We start from the raw sequence: 24,749 nt of genomic DNA, 5'->3' as shown, positions 1-24,749 counted from the left end.
GGAACCTGCTTCAGATTCTGTGTTCCGTCTCTCTCTGCCCCTCTGTCGCTTGCTGTCTGTCTCTCAAAAATAAACATTAAAGTCAAGCTCAGAGTTACTATTACTAAAAAACAGTGTTCACATATGATAAATAATCAAAGTCATAAAGGAATCTTTATGACTCTGTCACCATTTGTAATAGAAATGTGTCCTGTAGGTGATGTTTCTGGAAAGTTTGCAAACTTGCAGCCTGTTCAAATGTTTATTGTTTATATGTCACATTGCTGTTGTTTCTTTCTTTCTTTTTAGTGGCTCTCTTTCTTTGCCATCTTTATTGAGATATAACTGACATATAACATTATGTAAGTTTAAGGTGTACAATGTGATAATTTTACACACACACACACACACACACACACATATTGCAAAATGATTGCCACAATAGGGTTAGTTAACACATCCATCACCTCATATAATTACCTTTTTTTGAGTGCAGTGAGAACATTTAAGATCTACTCTCTTGGTAACTTTCAAGCCTAAATACAATATTGTTAATTATAGTCACCATGCTGTAACTTAGATTCCCAGAACTACTCATCTTATAACTGAAAGTTTGTATACTTTGGTTAATAACTATTCATTTCCCCTACTCTGTTGTTTCATATCTTTATTTTCTATTTCAATGTCTTTCTTTCTTTCTGTCCTTCACTCCTTCTTCAACTCGTTTTTCTGTTATATTTAAGTACTTGGGCAGTTATGCTTAACTACAACCTTCACAAAAGGTATTTCTGACATAAATGGATTTTTGACTTAGTTATTAAAGTCTTTTCTTTCCCTCCTTCTAAGAACCTACTTATTTGGTTGTGTTCCTGAGTCCCTGTAGATATAGATTCCTTAGGTTTTTACTGGATTTAAGACCTTCTAGGATTTTCAATCTTCCTTCCCTTTTTTACAACATTAATCAGTTTTAGTCAGTGTATTATTTAGGACTATTTCATTGGCAGGTGACTGAAATATAGTTCAGACTGGATTAAGGTAGAAAGGGAACCATCCAGGGAGTTTCAGGTATAGCTGGATCTAGGTGCTAAAACATTGTTAAGCGTTCTCTCTGTCTCTTGGCTGCTCTCCTCTATCTGAATCCATTTATCTGATTTCAGTTTCAGGTGTACAACATAATGATTTGCCAGTTCTATACATTTGGCTATGTTCATCACAAGTGTAGTTACCATCTGTCACCATAAAATGCTACTACAATACTACTGATTATATTCCTATATTGTAGCTTTTATCCCCATGACTTATTCCTTCCATAACTAGAAAGCTGTACTTCCCAGTCCCCTTCACCCATTTCGCCTATTCCCCCACACCCTCCCTCTGACAACCACCGATTTGTTCTCTATTTATGGGTCACTTTCTGTTTTCTCATTTGTTTGTTCATTTGTGTTGCTTTTTAGATTCCACACATAGGTGAAATCATATGTCTTTCACTGTTTGTCTCAATTCATTTGGCACAATACCTTCTGGATCCATTGATGTTGTCACCAATGGCAAGATCTCATTCTTTTTTATGGCTGAGTACTATTTCAGTGTGTGTGTGTGTGTGTGTGTGTGTGTGTGTATCACATCTTCTTTATGCACTCAGAAGTCTGCTTATGATTAAGACGACTGAATTTTTCTCAGCTTAGGGACTCATGCTGGCTGGTGCTAAGTTGTCTCTTTTTTTAATTTATTTAAAAAAAATTTTTTTTTAACATTTATTTATTTTTGAGACAGAGAGAGACAGAGCATGAACAGGGGAGGGGCAGAGAGAGAGGGAGACACAGAATCCGAAACAGGCTGCAGGCTCTGAGCTGTCAGCACAGAGCCCGACGCGGGGCTTGAACTCACAGACCGTGAGATCATGACCTGAGCTTAAGTCGGACGCTTAACCGACCGAGCCACCCAGGTGCCCCCTAAGTTGTCTCTTAATGCACTGACAAAGCCTTCCGGAGTCCCAGAAGTTCTTGTCTCTGGTAAATGCTGACTGAGCATTTTCTACCTCTCTTCCAAGCTACCTCTTCTCTAGCCATAGTCAAATGCCTCCCTTAGATTAAAGAAGAATTTCACCATTTGTCCTTGATTCATGCAATGTGATATTCTTCCAGGGAAGTTCAAACATTGATGAAGAGTTCATCCTGAAACAGTTTGACATTGACTACTGGAGCAAACCAAGCCATGATGTGCTCCACACAATGAGACTCCACCAGGTTCCTCTGGAGCTAAAGAAACTACGGGAGCCACGATTTTTCCAGAAACTAGACTATGAGCAGAAACACCGGAAACTGCAGGTAATTGCCAATGAGGAGAAGTCTAAAAATCAAGAAAACGCAGTTGAATTAAAACCTTAAATGTTCTTGATTTCTGGTACTTCAGCAGGGCATTGGCTTTTTTGAGTAGGATTCTTGAATTTTTTTTTTTTTTGGTGTTTAATAAGTATTTGTTAAATCAATGAATATTTAATATATATAATAAAGCCATTTATACAAACAAGGCATGCCATTCAGCATTATTGTTATAACTGAATAATCATTGTTATTTCTATGTGTTTATAGGTTGACATCCTCTCTCTTGTTGTGTTTTATATGTTGAAATCCTAACAGTTGATGGGAATATATATGAATGTTTATTAATCCAAGAGTTGAATGCTGCCATTAATGATCATGAAAGTTGTTTATTCTGTGTAAAGAATTCTTGAATTTTGGGGAGAGTCTTAATGACCACAAACCATTACTCTTGACCATATGTTTGCCTGATTATTAACAAATGGCTCAGTTCTTCAATACCTCTTGCCCGAGAAGATAGAAGGAAACAGAGGAGAAAAAACATTCTGTGTTCCTAAGGGAAGAAGTATGGACTCAAGTTCTTTTCTAGTTTTCTACACAATGTACAGCTGCAAATACATATACACACGTATCAAATTGTATCAGTGTAACAACAGATTTAAGTACCTAAGTGGTGGTGGGGGTGGTGGTGAGAGTGGAGAAGCTCCTTTCTCTGAAAGTGAAAAAGAATATATTATCTCCAATTTCCCGCTGTCTTTTACATGTAATCTTTGAAGCTATATTTCTAACGTATAAACATATTAACTTTGTCCTTTATATTTGAATACAGTCAGCTGATCTGTTTTTACAAAGGTGATGTTTTCCATCCTTGGTTCTGTTGTATAAAGTTTATGAAAACTATGCATTCCAGCACTAATATCAGCACTTTAAATTTCCCATTTCCCCCTCATATTTCTATTTTTTTTTGAGAGAGAGAGAGAGAGAAAGGGAGAGAGAGAGAGCATGAGCACAAACAGGAGAGGGGGAGAGAGAGAGAGAGAGAGAGAGAGAGAGAATCCTAAGCAGTCCAAAGCACTGACAGTGTGGAGTCAGATGAGGAGCTTGAACTCATGAACCATGAGATCATGACCTGAGCCAGAGCCAAGAGCTGGACACTTAACCAACTGCGCCACCCAGGCACCCCCCCCCCCAACCTCATCTTTCTAAAAGGTAAAATGCAAAGTGATGCTGGACAGGCAAATCATGTCCATCACACCTGAGGTCTGAACCACAGCTTGTCCTGAATCTGTGCTGAATCAAATTGCTCAATTCCCTGTATGTACAATAGTTGCACAACCACGGCTCTATAAACCGTGGTGGTTATTGCCAAAATTGAACTTTTGACTGGCAGACAGAGGGTCACTATGTAAAAGTTCAAATACGTTTCCATATGGTATCACTTTCCTTCCGCCTGGAGGGCCTCCTTTAACACTGCTTCCAGTGTCGATCTGCTGGTGATTGAATCCTTCAGCTTTTGTATGTCTGAAAATATCCTTATTCTGCCTTCCTTCTGAAAGATGTTTTTGTGGGTATAGAATGCTCGGTTCACAGTTTTTTATTTTTATTTTTTTTTTTGGTACCTTAAAGATGGTGTTCTGCTGTCTTGGTTGTATTGTTTCTGGTGAGAAACCTGATGCCCTCCTTGTCTTTGTTTTTCTGGATGTGTGTTCTGTGGCGACTTTAAAGATGTTCTCTTTGCCACTGGTGGTGGGTGATGTGATTATTATATACACCTTGGTATATATTTCTTGTGCTTGGGGTTTGTTGACCTCTTTGATCCATGGGTTTATAGTTTTCATCAAATTTGGAGACATCTTGACCATTATTCCTTCAAACATTTTTTTGTCTCAGCCCCTCCCCTGCCCCCTCCAAAGACTCCAATTACGTGTAATTAGGCTGCATGGAGTGGTCTCCCAACTCAGCTGCTCTGTGAAGCTTTTCTTTTTCTGTTCAGTTTTGATTCTTCTTTTTCTCTGTTGCTACTGCTGTCTTTAAACGTTCTAATCTGTTCTTTCTGCAATGTCTAATCAGCCGCTGATCCTGTCTAGTGTGTTTTTCATCTCATACATTATAATTTTCATTTCAAGAAATTTGACTTGAGTGTTTAAAAAACCATTTCCACGTCTCTCCTTAATCTTACACATGAGGAATGCAGTTATAATAACTGTTTTTGATCTTGTCTGCCACTTCTAACATCTGCATCAGTTCTATGTGAGTTGCCATGAATTGATTTATCTCTTCGTTGTGGATCATGTTTTCTTGCCTCTCTGTATGCCTGGTGATTTTTTAGTAGATGCCAGACATTGTGGATTTTACCTTATTTTGGCAGGGTATTTTTATTATAAACTTGAGTTTTGCTCTGGGATGTAGTTAAAGTTATTTGGAAAAGTTTGATCCTTTTGGGTCTTGGCTCTAGAATTTGTTAGGAAGGGTTGAAGTGATGTTCAGTCCGTAGCTAATTCTCTACAACTGCGGGAAGACCCTTCAGTCTCTTCTACCCAGCGTCCTGTGAATCTTTAGGTTTCTCAGAAGGGAACAGGCCAGGGAACGGTCCCTGGCTCTGTGTACATGTCGGGCACTGTTTCTCCTAATCCTTTTGGTTGGTTCTGTCCCTGTGCTCAGGTCGTTTCCTCCCCTACATGTGCTGAGGGAGACCCTCTACAAACCTCTGGAGTTCTCTCTCTATGCAGTTCTCACATTCTGTTCCTCTGCTGCAAAATGTAACTGCCTTGGTCTGGACTCAATTCTGTCTTCTCAACTCTGAGCGTCTGTCTGTGCAGTGGCCTGGAAAGTCGCTCAACACAGTGAGCTGGGACAATTGTGGGACTTACCTTGTTTGTTTCTTGTCTGTCAGGGATCCCTGCCCTTGCTCTTTGATGTCTAGTGTCTTATAAGCTTTTACATTTATATTCATATTTATATTTATTCCTGTTTTCCAGTAGTTGCACATAGAGGGGTAAATCTGGTCCCTCTCCCAGAAGTGGAAATCCCCATGTTTTTGTTTTTGTTTTTGTTTTTGTTTTTGTTTTTGTTTTTTTACCCCACATACTCTCAGGCCTGTTACACTCCTCTTTGGTCTTTAAAACTCTGAGCTTTCCCACTACCTTACTTTTGCTCACAGTATTCTCTGTCTGAAGTGCCCCTCTTTCACGTCCACCACCACGTCCACTTATATCTTCCTTTAGACACAGGTCATATGCCAGCTTTTCTATGGAGATTTTTCAGGTTGACATTACTTTATTCTTACTTCTGATCTCTCACAGCAGTCTGTGCCTCTATTCCGCATCTCCCTTTCCCCCGGATGTTAATCCACCCATTTGTCTGTACAGTCCTTCAACAAACATTTCTGAGTATCCACTGCCGTGTGCCGAGAAGTGCTGGGGACAAACAAAGCTGACATGAAGGCCTGTTTCCTGTACTTAAGGAACTTACAGCTTAGTTGGGTCAACAGGCAAATGATGAACTGTCATGGCATGCGGTCATGGTTCATAGAAGACATGGGAAGAAGTAATCAATTCCACCAAGCACGGGCTGAGGGGGGGATTCAGTTAAAGCCTCCCAGAAGAAATCACGTTTGTGCTGAGTCTTGAATGATTACCAGTCACCCAACAGCATAACATATTTCAGAACTCATATCTGTACTATAGATTTCATCCCCTCCTTTTAATGTTTTTCTTCTCTCTCCTTCCTGCCTTCCGTTTATTCAGTGATTCTCAACTGAGGGTGATTTTGCCCCCCTTCCCACCTGGGGTTATTTGGCCATGTCTGCAGATGATATTTTTCGTTGTCACAATTTGGGGGAGGCAGTGCTACTGGCATCTAGTGAGGAGAGGTCAGAGAGGCTGCTGAAGTTCCTACAATGCACAGGAAAGCCCCCTCCCCAACCCCCCAACAAAGGACTATCCAGCTCAAAGTGTCAATGATGCCAAACTTGAGCAACCCAATTTTCATTCAACAAATAATGGGGTGCCTGGGTGGCTCAGTCAGGCGTCTGACTTTAGCTAAGGTCATGATCTCATGGATCATGAATTCAAGCCCCGGGTCAGGCTCTGTGCTGACAGCTCGGAGCCTGGAGCCTGCTTCAGAATCTGTGACTCCCTGCTCCCCCCTCCCCCCATCTCTGTCTCCTCCCCAGCTCATGCTCTGTCTCTGTCTCTCAAAAAATAAATAAACGTTAAAAAAATTAAAAAAAAACACAAATATTTGTTGAGCACCTATTATGTCATAAGTATTGCTCTAGATGCCCAGGGGGTTGTATCTGCAAAGAATCTCTGAGGCTTACATTTTGAAAGATGAGAGGTGAGACAAGCAATGAGAATATATAGCATATGAAATGATGATTTGTACTGTGAAGAGAAATGACACAGGGAAGGGAGACAAGGAGTGTTGTGAGGTGGTTGCAATTTTTCAACAGTATGCTTGAAACGGAGGGATCAAAGTGCTGAATCCAGCTCTGAGAAGGGATTTCCCCTCCCTCTGCACTGTCCCATCCTCTCTGCTTCAGAAAGACGATCTGACCTGACACTAGAATGACCCACACATTGTGCCTCAGGTTTTTTACATTTTTTAAAAATGTTTATTTATTTTTGAGAGAGAGAGAGAGAGAGGCAGAGTATGAGCAGAGGAGGGGCAGAGAGGGAGACACAGAATCCGAAGCAGGCTCCAGGCTCTGAGCTGTCAGCATGGAGCCTGACGCGGGGCTTAAACTCACAGACCGCGAGATCATGACCTGAGCTGAAGTTGGATGCTTAACCGACTGAGCCACCCAGGCGCCCCTGTGCCTCAGGTTTAAATGTGAGAATAGAGAGGAGCAGAATCTTGGTGGTTTCATATTTGCCTTGCTCAAGAGTTAAACCCCTTTTTGTTATGAGACATTGTGGGTATTACATCTACACTGTCAGGCTATGATCCAACAGATCTCTTTACATCCTTCCTGCACTACTGAGGAAAGGGAGAAAGAAAGGAATGACATCTATTCTCCCTCCTCTTTCTCTCTTCCAATCAGAGGCAAGAGATTGGTGTTAGATAGCAATTTTGTTATTGTTGTTGCTGTTGTTGGATAGCATTTTGATGAAAAGTAGTATAGCATTTATAAGGTTAAGCATGGTGCTGGGCGCATAGTAAGTCTATAACTCATTATTTTGGTTGACTAAGTATTGTTTAAGGTCATTACCCCTTCAGTGAAATATGTGATTTTTATATGATTTCTAGCTGCTTTACATAACTTTCTCCTTTAATGTTTCCTACAACCCTATGGATGGATACTATTGTCTCCATTCTGCAGATGGAGAATTAACTAATTTGCCCACAGACTCATAGCTACTAAGTAGGGGAGGCTGGATTTAAACCCGGGTTTGTCTAATGCAAAGGCCATGCTTAACCATTACATTATTTTCTCAATTATGAAACTTTCATGATACCTTTGTAAGTCAAAGCATACAGAAACTTCATAAAGTTTCTGTAAAAAAAATAAAGCAAGGATCAATCATAAGCTAAATATAAATGCTACTGCTTTCAGGGCACCTGAGTGGCTCAGTCCATTAAGCGTCTGATTCTTGATTTCTGCTCAGGTCATGATCTCATGATTTATGAGATCGAGCCCCATGTCAGGCTTTGTGCTGACAGCAAGGAACCTGCTTGGGATTCTCTCTCTCCCTCTTTTTGCCTCCACCCCCCACCCCCGCTCTTTCTCTCTCAAACTAAATAAACTTAAAAAAATCCTTCTGCTTTCATAAGCTAAATCTTAGACTTATTGAAGTGACAGACATAAAAAAACCTAATGAAGTTGGGAATTATGTTATTTTCTGTAGAATTCTTATAAACCAAAGTATGTGAAGATGAAGTATGGAGCCTGGTACCTGAACACCAAGTTGTGGAAAAAGCAAAGAGCAGATGAACCTTTGGTTGACCCTATGGTCTCATGTAAAGCTCAAGATGAGAATTTTAAAAAGGAGCTGCAGGAACGGGTACGTGTATGTGCTGAGATTTGATCATCCGATTGCCATCTCATGGTGAAGTTAGAGTTCTGGGTGGAACAGAGGTTCCAGAAGGTCTTACTGCTTGCGTATTGAACTCGGCAATGAGAAAGCCAAGCCATTCTATGAGGTTACACATATACACATTATATGTGTAGTAAGTAAGACTTGAAATCTCCTGGCTTTATGGTAGACACAATGTCTCAAAAGATGGGGCAACCATTCATCATATACCTAGCATTCTTGGAACAATGGATTCTATGGATAAATTGGCTGTTCAAAGGGTGGTGAGACCTGGTAGGACCACCCCAGTACTCAGAGTGGATATAACGTCATGGGTTCTCTTTGAGTAAATACATGTGAAGCTGGTTTTTATGTCAGCAGTGGGTGCCTGTTAAAGAGTTCAAAACTGCATTGAGGAAGCTTCTTTATGCAATTCCCAGAGTAGCAGGACCTGTCTAGGAGAAAAGGGGTAAAGGTTAATAAGCACCAATTGATATTGCAAAGCAACAGACACACATAACAAGTATGTGCTCTAATTTTACTGCAAATAAACTCTGTGCCTGCCCAGCCTTGTGTACATGCCTCACAGACGGAAGATACTCATTGTAGTCCTGGAAATTTGGAAATAGTGACATGACACCTGAATAGAACTCTGATAAGAATATTTGTGACCCCTTCTCTTTTACGACAGGTCCAAAACTTTCCCCAGATAATGATGTGAAAACACTTCAAAACAAAATGCCATACAGATGTGCTGACTCATTCATTCAGTAATCACTCACCGATTGCTTCCTTTAGATTGGAAAGCTGAGGCAGGAAGGATGGTCACTTTTATCTTTTCTAGTAGTGTATATGAAATTCTTATTTTTCAGATGTAAGGCATGACACAAATTTATGAGCACAAGATGCTTACAGAAGCCAAAAAGTAATGTAAATAATGTTCAGTAGAATTTCTTGGCATATGGTCTTTGAGCAAAGTATCTAAGTTCATGTGAATTTAATACATAACACAAAACTATTTCAGTTGCACTTTAAACAATAACAAAACATGAATAATGAATAAATGAATAATTCTCAATGAATCAAATATTGCAAAACAAAAATAGATGCAAAACTTTTGTTTTAAGGTGTCTATAAGTTCTCTTTTTAGAAATATGTTCTTAAAGACTAATTCTTAAAGGCGTAAGGAATTTTGCAAAATTATTCCATTTTGATGGTGAACACGAGTAAAGATGTTTGCCACAACGGTGACAGTCAGTTCATGAAAAAGAAGTGATGTTTAAATTTTGGAAACTCAGTTATATATTACAGTAAAAGATTGTTTACCAGGCAGCTTAGACATAGGGAGGAGTCAAAACAACGGGATAGTTCTCTAATGATGTTTATAAATCACACTTTTGTACTTCCCGAAGATTGAATTTCCCTGTTAACTTTAGTTGGTGCCACTTGACTATAGCATCCCAATTCACAAGACACAGGAGTGACAGGATGTTGGGAGGGGACAGTCACTATGAGGACTTGGCTATCTTGCTGGGAACACATGACTTTGGTATGTTCTTGACAGAGTTCATTTGGAAGGTGAAATGGTTTTACAGAACTGAATTACAATGACATAAACTTATCCATCCAATTTTCAAATTCAAATAAATGAAAGGTAAAACCAAAAAGATATGTGAATGCCCCAAAGATGTTGGGACTGCATCCAATCTTTTCTGATTATCATGCCCTTTGAAGTTTAAGTCAATCAAGTGAATTTACAGGTGTGATTGGCTCTAGTCAATGACTTGTGAATTGGGCAGCATCCCACCTAACAAATAGAAGGGTGCTCCAAAGAGCTGTATAAAATGGAAGGCTTTTATAGGCAGAAATGGGCTGGGTCAAGGAAATTATCAGCAAAAGAAAAGATTGTTCCGGCAAGGTCTCCTTTCTAAGGTGGAAGCACGGGGTCCTATGCAGAGTACATCACTAGTGCTGATCTGGAAATTCCAGACTAATGGGTTTAAAATTCCACTCCTGGGGGAGGCTGAAACTGCAATTAGATTAGGTATTAAATCTTGGTGGCACTTAACGTAAGTGACTCCGTTTGCTTCTTTTTCTTTTTAAGTTTATTTATTTATTTTGAGAGGGAGAGAGAGAGAGAGAGAGAGAGAGCACAAGTGAGCAGGGAGGGGAGGGGCAGGGAGAGAGGGAGAGAGAGAATCCCACACTCTGTCAGTGCAGAGCCCAAAGCAGGGCTCATTCTCACAAATGGTGAGATCATGACCTGAGCCAAGATCAAGAGTGGGACGTTTGAGCCACCAAGACACCCCTCCATTTGTTTCTTTTTAACAATGCCCTTCCTTTTCATGAAACTGTCAGCTGAACTGAGAGGTGTGATCAAAATATAAGGTATTAGTGCCAATCTCAGCTAGTGCTCTGTAGTTCTCAAAGCTTTTGTGGATCCTGTTTTTTTCATGAATCTCTGTGGCATTTACAGGTCATGACTTCAGGCTCACAATTTTTTAGTCAGTCATTCTCTTTGTCCCTTTTTTGATGTTCCAGCCTTAAGGAGATCATTTGCTTGGTGATTAGCAGCTATAAACATGCATTTGGAGTTTTTGAGAGACTGGAACACACCAGGGGGATTGTTATGAAAATTCTAAGCAGGCTAATTCCCACTGTTTGGAGTGCTCTTTGGAGCCATGGTTCCTGAGACCCAACTAATCGGAGAACGGAGAACGACCCAGCAGTAAGAGTCACCCTTTGAAGCCAAGTGGCTTGCTCGGTGATGTTATGTAACTGAGTTTCAGCTTCCCAAGAAGTGTTAATCCAGGTACAGCATGTGGTGTTGGCCACAGCACAGACACCTCCTGGCTCAGCTAAAAGCTAATCCTGTTATCAAGAACGACTTTGGCCAGAGAGTCTACGGATCTTTCCTGGGCAGCTCGTGTCTTAGCAATGGAATCTGCAATGTCCCCAAGAGTTAAGGAGAAGTCTCTGGTCATAGTCTGATTTGTATTTGTTCCTAAACCAGAGGTCAGTCAGGTTTTTAGTGCATATGGGAAGAGAATCACCTAGCCTGAAATAAAAAGTCATCCTAAGTGCCTTACAAAGATGGATGCTGCTGCTGAGATCTCTTGGTGAGTGGGGGCAGATCTGATCTTGATAATCATGGGAATGTGGGGGTGCAAATGTATGAAGATTCACATAGATAAATGTGTCTACTTCTGAGCAGGGGTCGACTGTAGTTTGTGGTGACATTGGGAATATAAGAGAAATTAGTCACAGGGAGGACCAGTGGGTCTCTTGTCTCTTGCATGATGACAAATCCAGTTTGACAAATCTGAAAGTTTGCCTCCCTTAGCAATGGACTGGGAGAGACAGATGATAGAATTATCTTTCCTGGCCAATGTTAGAGTAATGAAAAGAAATAGAAGAAGAAGGGGTTTCATGTTTAGTCAAATTATGAAATGTTGACTACCCAGTGTTTTGGGTAGAAGCAGTCTACTTTGGTGCCAGATACTTCTCTTTCTCATCAATGTGATTCGAAGGTCTCCAGCATCTGTACAGGACCAGATTTCAAGTGGAGGTTTCTTTAGCTGTGAGATGTGTGTCCAGGGCTCAATGCCCTCTAGTTTTGTAGTAGTGTCAGTGGTCTGGAGTACTTGGTAAGATCCCTTCTAATGGGGCTCAAGGGTTGTCTTCCTTTGATGATGCTTCTAGAGTACCCAATCACCAGGCTCTAGACTGACCAACAGGATCCCTTGAATTGGGATCAGGGAAGTCTTCTTTGGTCTGTTGATGATAGGCTTAAGCATCAGACAGTAAAGACAGTAGCTGGTCATACTAGCATGAGACAACAAGGGATCAGCCGAAGGTTGTATAAGACATTGGTCTGCTGGTGACCAGATCCTGAGGAGTGAGTTTATGTTTCCCAAAGGGGGTGCTGCAAACAGTCAGGAAGGCCAAAGGCAATACCGTCAGCCAGGGGAGCCCAGTGATTTCAGCCAGTTTAGAAATTTTAAGTTTGGGGATCCCATTAGTTCTCCCAACCTTGCCTGATGAGTCAGGGTGATAAAGACAATGATAATTCCAAAAAGTCAGCAAGGTTTTCATTAAGCCTCACATGATATGTCAAGTCAAATGGGTACTTGGCAATGGGTACTTGATCACTGGAGATTGTGGAAGCTATCCCCCAATGGGAAACAAATTCTCTGACAGTGTCTTTGTACTGTGAGGGCATCACCCTTGCAGCAGGGGAAGGCTTCAAGGAATCTACAACACACAAGTGCAGTGACAAGAACATACTGAAACCCACATGAAGTGGCAGTTTAATGAAGTCCAGCTGCAGCTGTTCAAAGGGTCCAGAGGGAGGAGGTCTGAGGTCTTTGAAGACAAAAATAGTTTTTCTAGGATTATGGACTTGGCAGGTCAGATTGCTGCAGACTCTTTTTGCAATTTTATAGAAGTCTCTCCCCCAATGTCAATTCATAATTTGAGTTCATCTTAAATGCCCAGTGGTGGGTTTAGTAATGCAAAAACCAAAAAGTGGGGTTTGTCAGGGATCCAGGAAGAGCCAAGCAGCTGTCTTGGTTTTCCTGTGGCCCCAACTGTTCATTTAATTTACAGCCCTTGCTTACCCATCTTAATTTCTGACTCCAGAGCAGACTATTGCCATGTTACAAGGACATTAGGATGGCAAAATCTGGCAATGAGGGGTCGTTTTTTGTTTTTTTTTTTGTTTGTTTTTTTTTTTGTTTTTTTGCAGAAGCAGAATGGATTTCATCCATATGTGCCACAATATTTATAGATTTTTTTGCTGTTGCCTTTGCATGAAAGTCAGCTGGGGCATTTGCCTGACACTCAGGTTCAGTCTTTCAGTATGAGCCTCAATTTTGATGACAGCAATTTCAGGAGGTGAGAGGATAGCAGTAAGAAGATCATTTACTTGTCCATTTTTGACTGAGTCCCAGAGGACATAAGAAAGCCCCTTTTTTTCTGTAATATGCCTGAATCATGGACGACCCCCAAGGCATACTGGCTATCAGTATTTTAAGTTTGTCCTTCTGATAATTGGCATGCTCTGGAAAGGGCGTGGAGCTCTGCTTGTTGCATGGATGTAGCTTATGAAATATTTCCTCTTTCGAGTAGGTCATGTTCGGTAGTAAGAGCACAGCCAGCCTAGAAATCCATTTTTTTCATTTCTACAGTATGACCCATCACAAAGGTTAGATCAGGAGTAAAGGAGTATCTCATCCATAAGGACATGGTATCACAAAATGGGACATTAGTACCCTGTAGTCATGGATTTGCCTCCTTCAGATAGAGGTAGTAACATAGCAGGATTAAGGGTGTTGCAAAGTTTAATAGTTTTTTTTTAAGTTTATTTATTTATTTTGAGAGAGAAAGAGAGTGCAAGTGGGAAAGGGGAAGAGAAAAAGGGATAATCCCAAGCTCTGTGTTGATAGCACAGAGCCTGACGTGGAGCTTGATCCCATGAACTGCGAGATCACTATGTGAGCCAAAATCAAGAGTTGGATGCTTAACTAACTGAGTCACCCAGGCGCCCTAAAGGTGTTGCAAAGTTTAAGACACAGATTGGTGAAAGCAGAAGGATCTCATAGGAAGTTAGTCTACTTGCAAGAAATGTTGTCAATTCTGAGTTAAGTAGACTTTGGAGAGTGGGTGAAGTTTGCAAGGAAACATCATTTCCTAGGGTCAGATCTGATGAGGGTTATACTTACTTTGCAACTATGACTGTAGCCTTAAGATGGCTACATAGGCATGAGCAATTCAATCAGGTTGTGTACTGTACGAGGCAATAGGTCTACGTTTATTACCATGCTCTTGTGTGAGCATTCCCAGGGCTTGATTATCCCTTTCCTGCACAAATAAGGTGAAAGGTTCTGGATAGTTAGGTGGCCCCAGGGCAGGCAGTTCTTAAGGCTCTTGCTTTAGTCTCCTAAAAGTCTGTTCCTGTTTGTCTTCCCAAGGAAAGTGTTCAGGGACTGAAATTTTAGTCAGTCCCTAGAGTTGGATAGCTAATAGAGAAAATTTAGGAGTCCATAGGCTGCAGTAGCGAGCCAAGCCTAGTAATCCACAAACCTGTCACCTAGTTGACAGAAATTCCTGGATCAACTTAATTCTTTTGGGAGACAGCTGAATTCCTCCAGGGCTTAGATAATGACCCAGGTAATGAACAATGTCTAGAGATAATTATAATTTTTTTCTTAGAGACTTTGTGTCTCTTTTCAGCTAACTGCTGTAGCAAATAAATGGAATCTTTTATGGATTCCTCTTTAGTAGCCGAGCATAGCAAGAGGTCTTCTATATATTGTAAAAGGGTTGATTTCCCTTGGAACTGGAGTGTGCTTAACCCTGGGTGAAGTGCTCTAGAGAGGTGAGAAAGAGCCTCAATGAACTCTTGAGGCATGATTGTCCAGGTATAGTGTTGATAGTTCCAAGTAAGGCAAATAGATAGTGGTTACTGGGGTCTCCAAGGATGTTGAAAAAGGCTAAACAGAGGTCCATGGTAGTGGACCATTTTGAGTCTGGTAGAACTTGTGACAAAGGGGTGTTCAGGTTTGGAATGACTGGGAGATGGGGAATAAATGTCTTATTAATAGGTCTCAAATCCTGGAAAAAAATCAATATCCCGGTCCATTAGGTTTCTAGACTGGCAAGACTGGGCAGCTGTTGCAGGAACTGGTACAGGGAATGATTAACCCTGAGCAATTAGGTCTTCTATGGGTTTGACGCCTCAGGCTTTAATGGTTATTGAGGTGATTTAGGGAGAGGCTTAGTTATACCTAGGAATGTGTAACAGCTCAGCTGCTATTTTGTGAGCTTTTTCTAATCCCTGAGATGTTGAAGACCAAAGAGCTTGAATATCATCCATAGGGTTTTGCTGTCTTGCTGACTGCATCCATTTTTGGGCTTCACATGTTTACATGCTGATAAAGACCTGGCATCTTGGTGTCATAGGCACTGATAAGGACTCAGATTCTTCAAAAAACTTCCAGGCTTTCTCCCTAGATTTAGGAATTTCTTTAATTACAGCCATTAAATGTTCAGTCGTTGACCAAGAGATAAAAGATAACTGAGAAATTCGTTTGCAACCTTGGTAGTTTTATTTTATTTTAATTTTATTTATTTTTTAAACTGTATTATTTACTTAGAGAGATAGAGAGAGCCAGACAGCCAGAGAGAATGTGCAGGAGAGGGGCAGAGAGAGAGGGAGAGAGAGAATCCCAAGCAGGCTCTAAGCTGTCATTGTGGAGCCTGATGTGGGGCTCCACCTGTGAAATCATGACCTGAGCCGAGATCAAGAGTTGGTCCCTTAACTGACTGAGCCACTCAGGCCCCCCCCCCCCGGTAGTTTTATTTTAAAAGGTAACTGGTAACTGTCCAATAGTCTCTTAAGAGTGGAAAGGATGTTCAGACAGAGGATTAGTAAAACATGAGTTGTCAGGTGAAAAAGGATGGGGGAGCAGTAGGAGTTACATCAGTCCTGTGGTCTTTTGTTTTCTGTACCTCTAGTGTCTTTAATTTTTCACTGGCTTTTTGTAACCAAGTCTTTTAATGAGGCTATTTTGGAATCTTCAAACCTTGTGGAGACGTCTGCATACCAACTAAAGTAAGCATCCCATTCTGTGTATTCAACTTGGACCCTCTTGCCCTCAAGTGCTTTTTTCCCTTTTTAAAAAATGTTTATTTATTTTGAGAGAGAGAGAGGGAGGGAGGGAGAGCATGAATGGGGGAGGGGCAGAGGGAGAGGGAGAGAGAAAATCCCAAGCAGGCCCCATACTGTAAGTACAGAGCCTGATGCAGCAGGGCTTGATCTCAGGGTCATGAGATCATGACCTGAGCCAAAATCAAGAGTTGGATGCTTAACCAACTGACCCACCCAGGCACCCCTCTCAAGAGCATTTTCAAAATAAGTGATCTTGTCTAATTGGAATGTTCCCCATAATGGCCATTGTTACTCTAGGTTATTTTTAGTAAGATTTTGCCATTTTGCTAGATATCTGCAGTCTCTGGGACCATAGTTCTCAGACATTAAAATAGACAAGCATGTGGGGAGGTGGATCTCTGGATATAAAGGATCCCGTTTCTTTTAGCTAGCAGGTCTTTGGGTTTCTTGGAGCTAAATTGGTACTCAGATTGCCTATCACAGAAGTCCTCTTAAAGTGGCAAGCACTGTAACAACCTTTAAATGCTCAACCCCACCCCACCAATCTTTTCCGCTCAGCTTCTGAGATTATTATTAGCAACTAGCCCTTATTTAATACTTAATACCTGAGGCCTCCCCCTGGACCCATCCAGCCCAAGTCAGGCCCAGAGCAGCTGAAATTGGACCCAGTCCAATCCCAAATCAGACCCAGTCTGGTTTTGAAGTTGGACCCAGTCCAACTCTGACCCATAACCACTAGAGTTCCCTGTGTGGAATCTGGAGATTAGAAAAAGGATTGAACCAGCAGACCTGAAAGTATAGGGACTGTGGACTGATCCCAAACAAATGGGGAACTATAGCTGCCACCAAGCGGTTCCCAACATGGATCTGGTGATAGAACCAAGGGCGGGGCTTTCCAGTGGAAGGGAAATGTGGAAAGCCAGTTAGATCACCAGCTTGATGCAGGGAGCGGAGCTCAGAACTGAAACCAAGTGACCAATGGCCCTCAGAAGCAGCAAGAGAATGAAGTGTTCTCAGGCACCACGTCTGTTTCTTGTTGTTCCCCAAAGCCACTGGAAGTCTCCTTTGGTCCCCCTGCTGCCACCAAACCGTCAGAGAACAAAAATTCAACCAAGTTAATTTGAAGATCTAATTGCCTTTATTCAGTGATCCATGAATTGGGCAGCATCCCATCTAACAGACAGAAGTGTGCTCCAAGGACTTGCACAAAATGGAAGGCTTCTATAGGCAGAAATAGGGCAGGATAAGGAAGTTATTAGCAAAAGAAAAGAAAGGATTGTTTTAGGTAAGGTCACCTTCCTTAGAGGGAGGGGCTGGGGTCCTTATGCAGAGTACCTCACTAGTGCTCATCAGAAAATTCCAGACTGACTGGCTTAAAATCCCACTCCTGGGAGAGGCTGAAATGGCAGTTAGGTTAGGTGTTAAATCTGGGTGGGGCTTAACAGAAGTGACTCCTTGTTGGGGCTGTTGTTCTTTTTTAACATCTAAAAATTGTGGCTATTTGTCCTGTGGGAAAAACACTCCTGTTTCTTCCTCTACTACTCTCAGTTCTGGTCACCAAATGTATCCAGTTTCCCCCCTCACCCCCAAGCAATTCTCTGATTCACCAGACATCAGCTGGGTGTCCTCCAACTTAACTCATTTCCGACACTCTACCTGGAGTTTGCATCAGACCCCACAGGTTAAGGGCTCAGTCTCGCAACACTGCCCTCACAATCACAAATTGAGATTATCACCTGTGCTTCTGACCATTCAGCTGGGATTCCCCCACACCTCCTCCTCAGGTTCTATCATCTGCTCGAAAACTTAGGAAAACAACTTACCAGATTATGGCTTTATTATAAAAGGATATAACTCAAGAATAGCCAGATGCACAGAGCGAGGTATATGAAAAAGGGTGCAGAGCTTCTGTGCCCTAGCCAGGCACACCACCCTCCTGAAATCTCCACATGCTCACCAGGCTGGAAGTTCTCTGAACCCTATCCTTTTGGGTTTTTATGGAGGCTTTCATAAGTAGGAATGGTTGTTTCAATCACTGGTCACCAGTGATTAATTCAGCCAGAGATTTCAGGGTGGAGTCAAAAGTTCCAATACGTGGTTGTTTCCTCTGGCAACCTGACCCCATCCTGTGGCTATTGAGGGACTTTCCAAAAATCACTTCATCAAAATAAACTCTGTTGTGACTAAAAGGGGCTAGTTGTGAAGAACACAAAATTCTCCTTTCATCTTTGTGGCTCTTATTAGTTGGAAATTGCCATGGTTTTAGGAGCTCTGTGCCGGGAATGGGAAGAAGACCAGATATATTTCTTATTAAAAATCACAATATTGTCCAATGGAGTAGTACTCAGCTATCAAAAAGAATGAAATCTTGCCATTTGCAACTACGTGAATAGAACTTGAGGGTATTATGCTAAGCGAAGTCAGTCAGAGAAATACAAATATATGACTTCACTCATATGAGGAATTTAAGATACAAAACAGGTAAACATAAGGGAAAGGAAGTAAAAATAATACAAAATCAAGGAGAGACGCAAAACATAAGACACTCTTAAATACAGAGAACAAACTGAGGGTTGCTGGAGGGGTTGTGGGTGGGGGGATGGGCAAATGGGTAAAGGGCATTAGAGAAGACACTTGTTGGGATGAGCATTGGGTATTATACATAAGGGATGGATCACTGGAATCTACTTCTGAAATCATTATTGCACTATATGCTAACTAATGTGGATGTAAATTTAAAAAAAAATTTTAAAAATCATAATAAAAAAAAGAAAAGAAAATCACAGTATTGTGCCTGGGTGGCTCAGTTGGTTAAGCGTCTAACTCTTGATTTCAGCTCAGGTCACAATCTCATGGTTCGTGGGATGGAGCCCCACATCAGTCTCTGTGCTAACAGCACAGAGACTGCTTGGGATTCTCTCTCTCTCTCTCTCTCTGCCCCTCCGCTGCTTATCCACGTGCTCTCTCTCTCAAAATAAATAAATGAACATTAAAAAAAGATAAAAATAAAAATCACAGTATCATACTTATTAATCTCAAAAAGGTTAGATTCCAGACATCTTGACTTAATAATTGTCTAATTGCTAAACTGTATTGCTTATCTTTAATACAATGGTAGAGAAAGGAGAGAAAGTTGGACATCTTTTGAAAGCCTTTATATTCACTGATTTGAGAACATTATCCACACATACACTCCCAGATGAGGAGGAAGTGATTTAAAATAAGGTACTTCATAAAGAGCTTAAATGCTTTTAATTAGGACGAGAATGAAATCAAGCTTCTGACAGCTGACTTTTTTTTTTTTTTTTTTTTTACATGTGATTCCTCTTTTAGGGGGAGTTACTTGCAGACCTTCATGGAACAATTGCCTTTAAGGATTTCATTCTAAGCAGGGGCTACAGGATGCCGAGTGTGAGTAAAGGGTCATTTCAGCAAGGCTTGCTGAGGGGCTCCCGGTTGTTGATAGGGCAGAGTCAGCACCCTCTCCAAAGCAAAATATGGTTGAGTCTTGAACGACATAGGCTTAAACTGTGGTCTACTTACACATGAATTTTTTTTTTTTTGATAAATGTAGTATGTTACTGTAAACATATTTTCTCTTCCTTATGAGTTTCTTAATAACATTTCTTCTTTAGCTTACTTTAATGTAAGAAGACAGTCTATAATAAATATAATACACAAAATCTATGTTAATCAACTGTTTATGTTATCAGTAAGGCTTCTGGTCAACAGTAAGCTATTGGTAAAGTCTTTGGGGAGTCAAAGCTTATACACGAAGTTTCAGCTGAGTGGGGGGTTCGTGCCCCCAACCCCTGTAGCAATGTTCAAGGGTCATTAGTACTTCTCATACCAGGACTCAGGTTCCTGGAAGGAAGGGCATGCTTTTCCCTAGACAAAGGCCCAGAGATAGGATTTGGCTTTTGCTTTTTTTATTCTACCTATTTGGTTTCTGCTGTCAGAGGTGCTGTCTTCCTGCCGACTCACCTGTCTGGAGTTTGGCCTTAACAGGGGCAAAGTGGAAGGGGTCTATGTGCAGGGCATGTATCTTGCAAACTCTGTTACTCAAACACTCTGAAGTCACTAGGAAGTCTTTGAGTGTCTTTTACTTCCACATCTAAGGACAGAGAGCTATGGCTCGGGTCAGGACAAAATGGAGCTGAGACTCACAATAGGAATTAGCCTGTGTGGGTCAGCCTTGTGTGGAAACAGACTAGGACAAATGTTCACTTCCCAGGGGCCCACCAATATCTTTGTATTTTTCCCACTTTCTCTCACCCCTCATCTAGTTTCTCCTCTCTTAACTTGTAAAGCTAGCCCCAGCTGCCTCCCACTTGGAGCGGCCACCTTTGGAAGGCCAGTTGCAACATGGGTGGGGTGGGAGGTTGGCAGAGTGGACCATTTTTATCAGAAGGGCCTCAGAGCCCAGAGTTCTGTGTCCAGACCAGCCCTGTCACCACAGCAAGAAAACAGCTAGTCATGCTGCCAAAGTCATAGCTGTTAAGTCATGTGTTTATTCAGGGCCCTCTGTGTGCACATCCCATGAGTCTTTAGGAAGCCGTGCAGCCAAGATGGTCAGAAGGTTGGGAGATGGGACACTGGATTTCTTTTTTCCCATGAATGATACAACTAACAATAGCTTATACTTACTGGCAAATAAATATATTGACAAAACTCAGATGCAGACTGGTTTCAAAGTTAAATGTGAGGGGAAGTCTAGAGTGTGAGGAGAGAAGGGTGAAAAGACTCCATTACAGAACTGGGATGAGGGGTGCCTGGGTGGCTCAGTCGGTTAAGCATCTGACTTTGGCTCAAGTCCTGATCTCACAGTCTGTGGGTTCGAGCCCCATGTTGGGCTCTGTGCTGACAGCTCAGAGCCTGGAGGCTGCTTCAGATTCTGTGTCTCCCTCTCTCTCTGCCCCTCTCACTCATGCTCTATCTCTCTCTGTCTCTCAAAAATAAATAAAAGTTAAAAAAAAAACTGGATGAAATATCTCCTTTAGCTTTGAGCATCAATAAGAGGCCTGTGAGATATATTTACCATACTTATATACATTTATGTACTTATAACTGCCTAATCTGTATGTGAGGGTCACATAAATGTACATTTACATACTTACATGTGTGAAATATACAATATGTTGATAATATTTTATATGATAACATAATTGCACATATTATAGATTTTATAACATATATAAATGCACTTAAGCACAAGTATAATTATGTGATATATATATGATAATTATGTGATATATATATAAATGTGATGTGTGTGTATACACACACATATATATTCCTCTTGCCAAAGATTATATATAATCCTTGTTTTTATATATATATATATATATAATCCTTATATATGTATATATATGTATATATATATATGTAAATATGTATATATATGTATATATATATGTAATCCTTGTTTGCTGTTATAATAACTCAGTTCTGTCATAATATTTTTAGTGGCAGAACTCAGAACTTTTTTTTTCATTTTGATCTGTCCCCTTTTGGTTCTATTCATTTTGTTGATGAATATTTAGTTCAACTTTGGGCAAAGTTGACTATACTCTTTTAGCTGCATTAACTAAAGATAGATGATGCCCCTGACCACAGCTGAGTCCTCTGAGAACCCCTGTCATTCAAAACCCTGGAATATATCTTCTTCCTTTATTCTTACATCCCATATCATCTATTTTATCAATATAATTTCAACTAAAAGAGAGGAGGGAATATATTTTACTGTATCTATTTCATAAATATGTCATACATATATTTCACATATGTATGTCATATATACATAAATATTCCCTTTTTACTCCCATAAGGTCTATGTACATTGTACATACACATTCATATGTTACATGAACACAGGTGCTTTACACACATTCCAGCATCTGCTGCTGGATTGTCCACTCTATTCATTACTCTTGGCTTCATTCTGTCTGCTACACAGATGGGTCCCGGGTTTTTAATAGAAGGGATGAGCAGCACAAGGCTTTGTTGAGCTTGAGCTGAGCTGGGCTGGACTCGGGCAGAGAACAAATGGGAATTAGATCTAGGTATTTCTGATGCTGTGAAACTACCTTCCAAAGTCCCACATCTCTCGTGGCCAATTACCAACATGAGATTTTGAGTACCAGAAGGATATAGGTCCGAGTGTGAGACTGTGAATTTGTGTATGGTAGTGGCTGTGGGCAGGACTGTACAATTTTTGTTTTCCAATCTAATGAAGGTTTACTCATCTTTTGTGTTTTTTTTTTTAAAGTTCCTTGAGAAGATGTACATCAGGAAGGAATGTTAATGTGAGTGTAATAAGACTTCTATAAAATAACTCAAGCATAGAAGAATCTTGGGAGGATGATTAGACCAATTTTATTTACTACATACTTGGCTATTTCTCTACCTCATTTTTAAACCTTAAATACAATTTATGAGTGTTCCGTGGTACAACTTTGACTTGGCAACGTTCATAATTTCATACCTAATACAAACATTTCACAATGGCTCTCTGCTTCTGTTAATCAGTATCTTATGTATCATATCAACTGTGAGATCAATATTCACATATAGTCTTCTCATATTTTTGTGGCATTGTCAATATAACATAGTTATATCAGCTATTTGTAAAAAACGTGTAAAACCATAATAAAAGCAGAATTACTCTATTGCATTTTCCAATAGTATTATTTTCCTTGGTTTTGAGTGAACACCTCCTTTATTCTTTCTTTAGAATATTATTTTCTTTAATTTTGAACTAAAGACTAAGACATGTTAGTCTTGATAATAAATGTCATAAGTCATAAAGTTTAATGGTGACTCAAGATGATATATATTTCTATTTTTTAATTTAAAAATGTTTATTTATTTATTTTGAGAGAGAGAGAGCGAGAGAGAGCGCGCACATGCATGAAGGAGGGGAAGTGGGAGAGGGAGAGAATCCCAAGCAGGCTCTTCACTGCCAGTGCAGAGCCCAGCATGGGGCTTGATCTCACAAACTGTGAAATTATGACTTGAGCAAAAATCTAGAGTTGGATGCTTAACCGATTGAACCACCCAGGCGCCCCTCAGAATGATATAGATTTTTAAGTTAATTTTCCAAAAATTATTTTTTGTTTAAAATGTTAATGCTCCTGTTAGGAAAATCAGAAAAAGTAAACTAACAAAAGTAATATTGAAAATGTGACTAATTCCTGTAGAGTCAACAATAACCACTCTTAACTCATTGGAACATATCCTTCTAGATCTTTCTCTATGAAACCCACTCTATGAAAAAGGGAATTTATTAAAAGCATATTGAGTCCCCAAGTTTTCTGAGTTACTGAATCTGTCTTCAAATATAAAGTTTTTGGGTGATGACCTTTCATCCTTAGGGACTGTCCTGATTTCATCTCAATCATCTGTATGTTGTACTGACTACATAGCAATTGTGCCATAAAATGAGTCTTTGCCATGCCCTCTGTGAAGCCAGAGTTTAGGGTGACGGAGTACATGATAGAAGCATGAACCCCACAGTTTCAGCCCACTCCTGTAAAATTAGTTACTTAGTGAGAACCTGTGTTGGGTAGAATTCCATGGCAGTGAATAAACATTCAGTATATCTATCAGTGTTGGTGTGGGCAGAGGTTGGTTACACAGGAAAACAAATCCAAATCAGAAAACGTAGCTATTCCAGTTAGGCCACTTTTCTCAGACTTCCTGGATGTTTTCAACTCATCACACATGCCCACATGTATGGTAGCCCACAAGAGCAACGCCCAGTGGAGGAGGAATCTGGTTCGATGAGACAGGCTGGGGCAGGATTTGGGCAATCAGTGCTGGGATCTGACAGTCAGGTGCTGAGTAAGAAGTGGTGTTGGCAGTGGTGGTCTGGAGAGAATCTACTTCTTTTTCTGGCCACACTGCTCCTGGCTTTGTTACATTCATGCCTAATTTATATCAGGCACTCAGGTTTAGTTTTAATTGCCGGACAACTAAATATTCAACAGGAGCAGAAGCCAGATCAGCCTTGGTGAGGGGAAAGTCCAAGTTGCTGAAACCCACGTATAGTCTGCATTTCTGCCTCTATGCCCACATTGTTCATGAGATCACCAGGCAACGTTGGAGTGCCTGGGGAAAGAAGTGGGCTGACATCCAAGGCTAGGTAAGCCTTTTCACCTGATTATTGAGCACTTCCTCTACAGTGGAGACCTTTGGTGGGTATTCACGAAGAACCAAATATCCTCATACTCCAGAGGATCCGTTCTCAGAGATCCCCTGACTACCTCTTCTCCCAAGCATCTTTGTCACCATCAGCCTTGCATCTGTGATCCTTCCGAGTCTGGCTGCTGAGCTAAATCCTCAGCTACTGACTAGTATAGGTGACATGTGCACCTCAGGCCATTTCTCCTTTCAGACAATGTGATCAACAGGATGAAATCCTAAGAATTCGCCCTACTGGAAAATTCTCCCCAGTTGTTCTTCAGGGCCAGCCTTGAGCTGGGCTTTAGTGTTGTGGCGTCCACTTGTGGCTGCTGTGATCGTATTGTGCAGGTTGTCTGTTCAGAGACCTGATCTCAGAGAACATCCCTAGTTAGATGTGTAGGCTGAGGAAGAGTGGCTGTGTGAGAGGACTGGCCACTCCATGCAATTTGTTGTGTCTTCAATTTCTGCTCTAGCCCAATCCCATACAGAAAACTTCCACGTGATCGTGAGAAGCAATGTAATTTGGTAATTAAATATGTGGACTTTGGAGCCAGAGGGCCTGGGTTCACGCCAAGC

General features: G+C 40.9%; 1 protein-coding gene across 1 annotated transcript in view; it reads left to right on the top strand.

Moving 5' to 3' along the window:
* The window catches only part of FAM47E (family with sequence similarity 47 member E), a 36,517-nt gene extending 13,889 nt beyond the window's left edge, over positions 1 to 22,628 (top strand). The window contains exons 5-8 of the mRNA XM_042982722.1: positions 2,124 to 2,306; positions 8,150 to 8,305; positions 19,323 to 19,400; positions 22,258 to 22,628. Coding sequence (XP_042838656.1) covers positions 2,124 to 2,306; positions 8,150 to 8,305; positions 19,323 to 19,400; positions 22,258 to 22,293 — 453 coding nt within the window. The 3' untranslated portion in view covers positions 22,294 to 22,628. The remainder of the gene's footprint in view (positions 1 to 2,123; positions 2,307 to 8,149; positions 8,306 to 19,322; positions 19,401 to 22,257) is intronic.
* The last annotated feature ends 2,121 nt before the right edge of the window (positions 22,629 to 24,749 follow it).

This window comes from Panthera tigris, chromosome B1 (genome assembly GCF_018350195.1).
Source record: "Panthera tigris isolate Pti1 chromosome B1, P.tigris_Pti1_mat1.1, whole genome shotgun sequence".
NCBI lineage: Eukaryota > Metazoa > Chordata > Mammalia > Carnivora > Felidae > Panthera > Panthera tigris.
The sequence above is the reverse complement of the archived record's forward strand: the minus strand, read 5'-3'. Positions and strand labels throughout refer to the sequence as shown.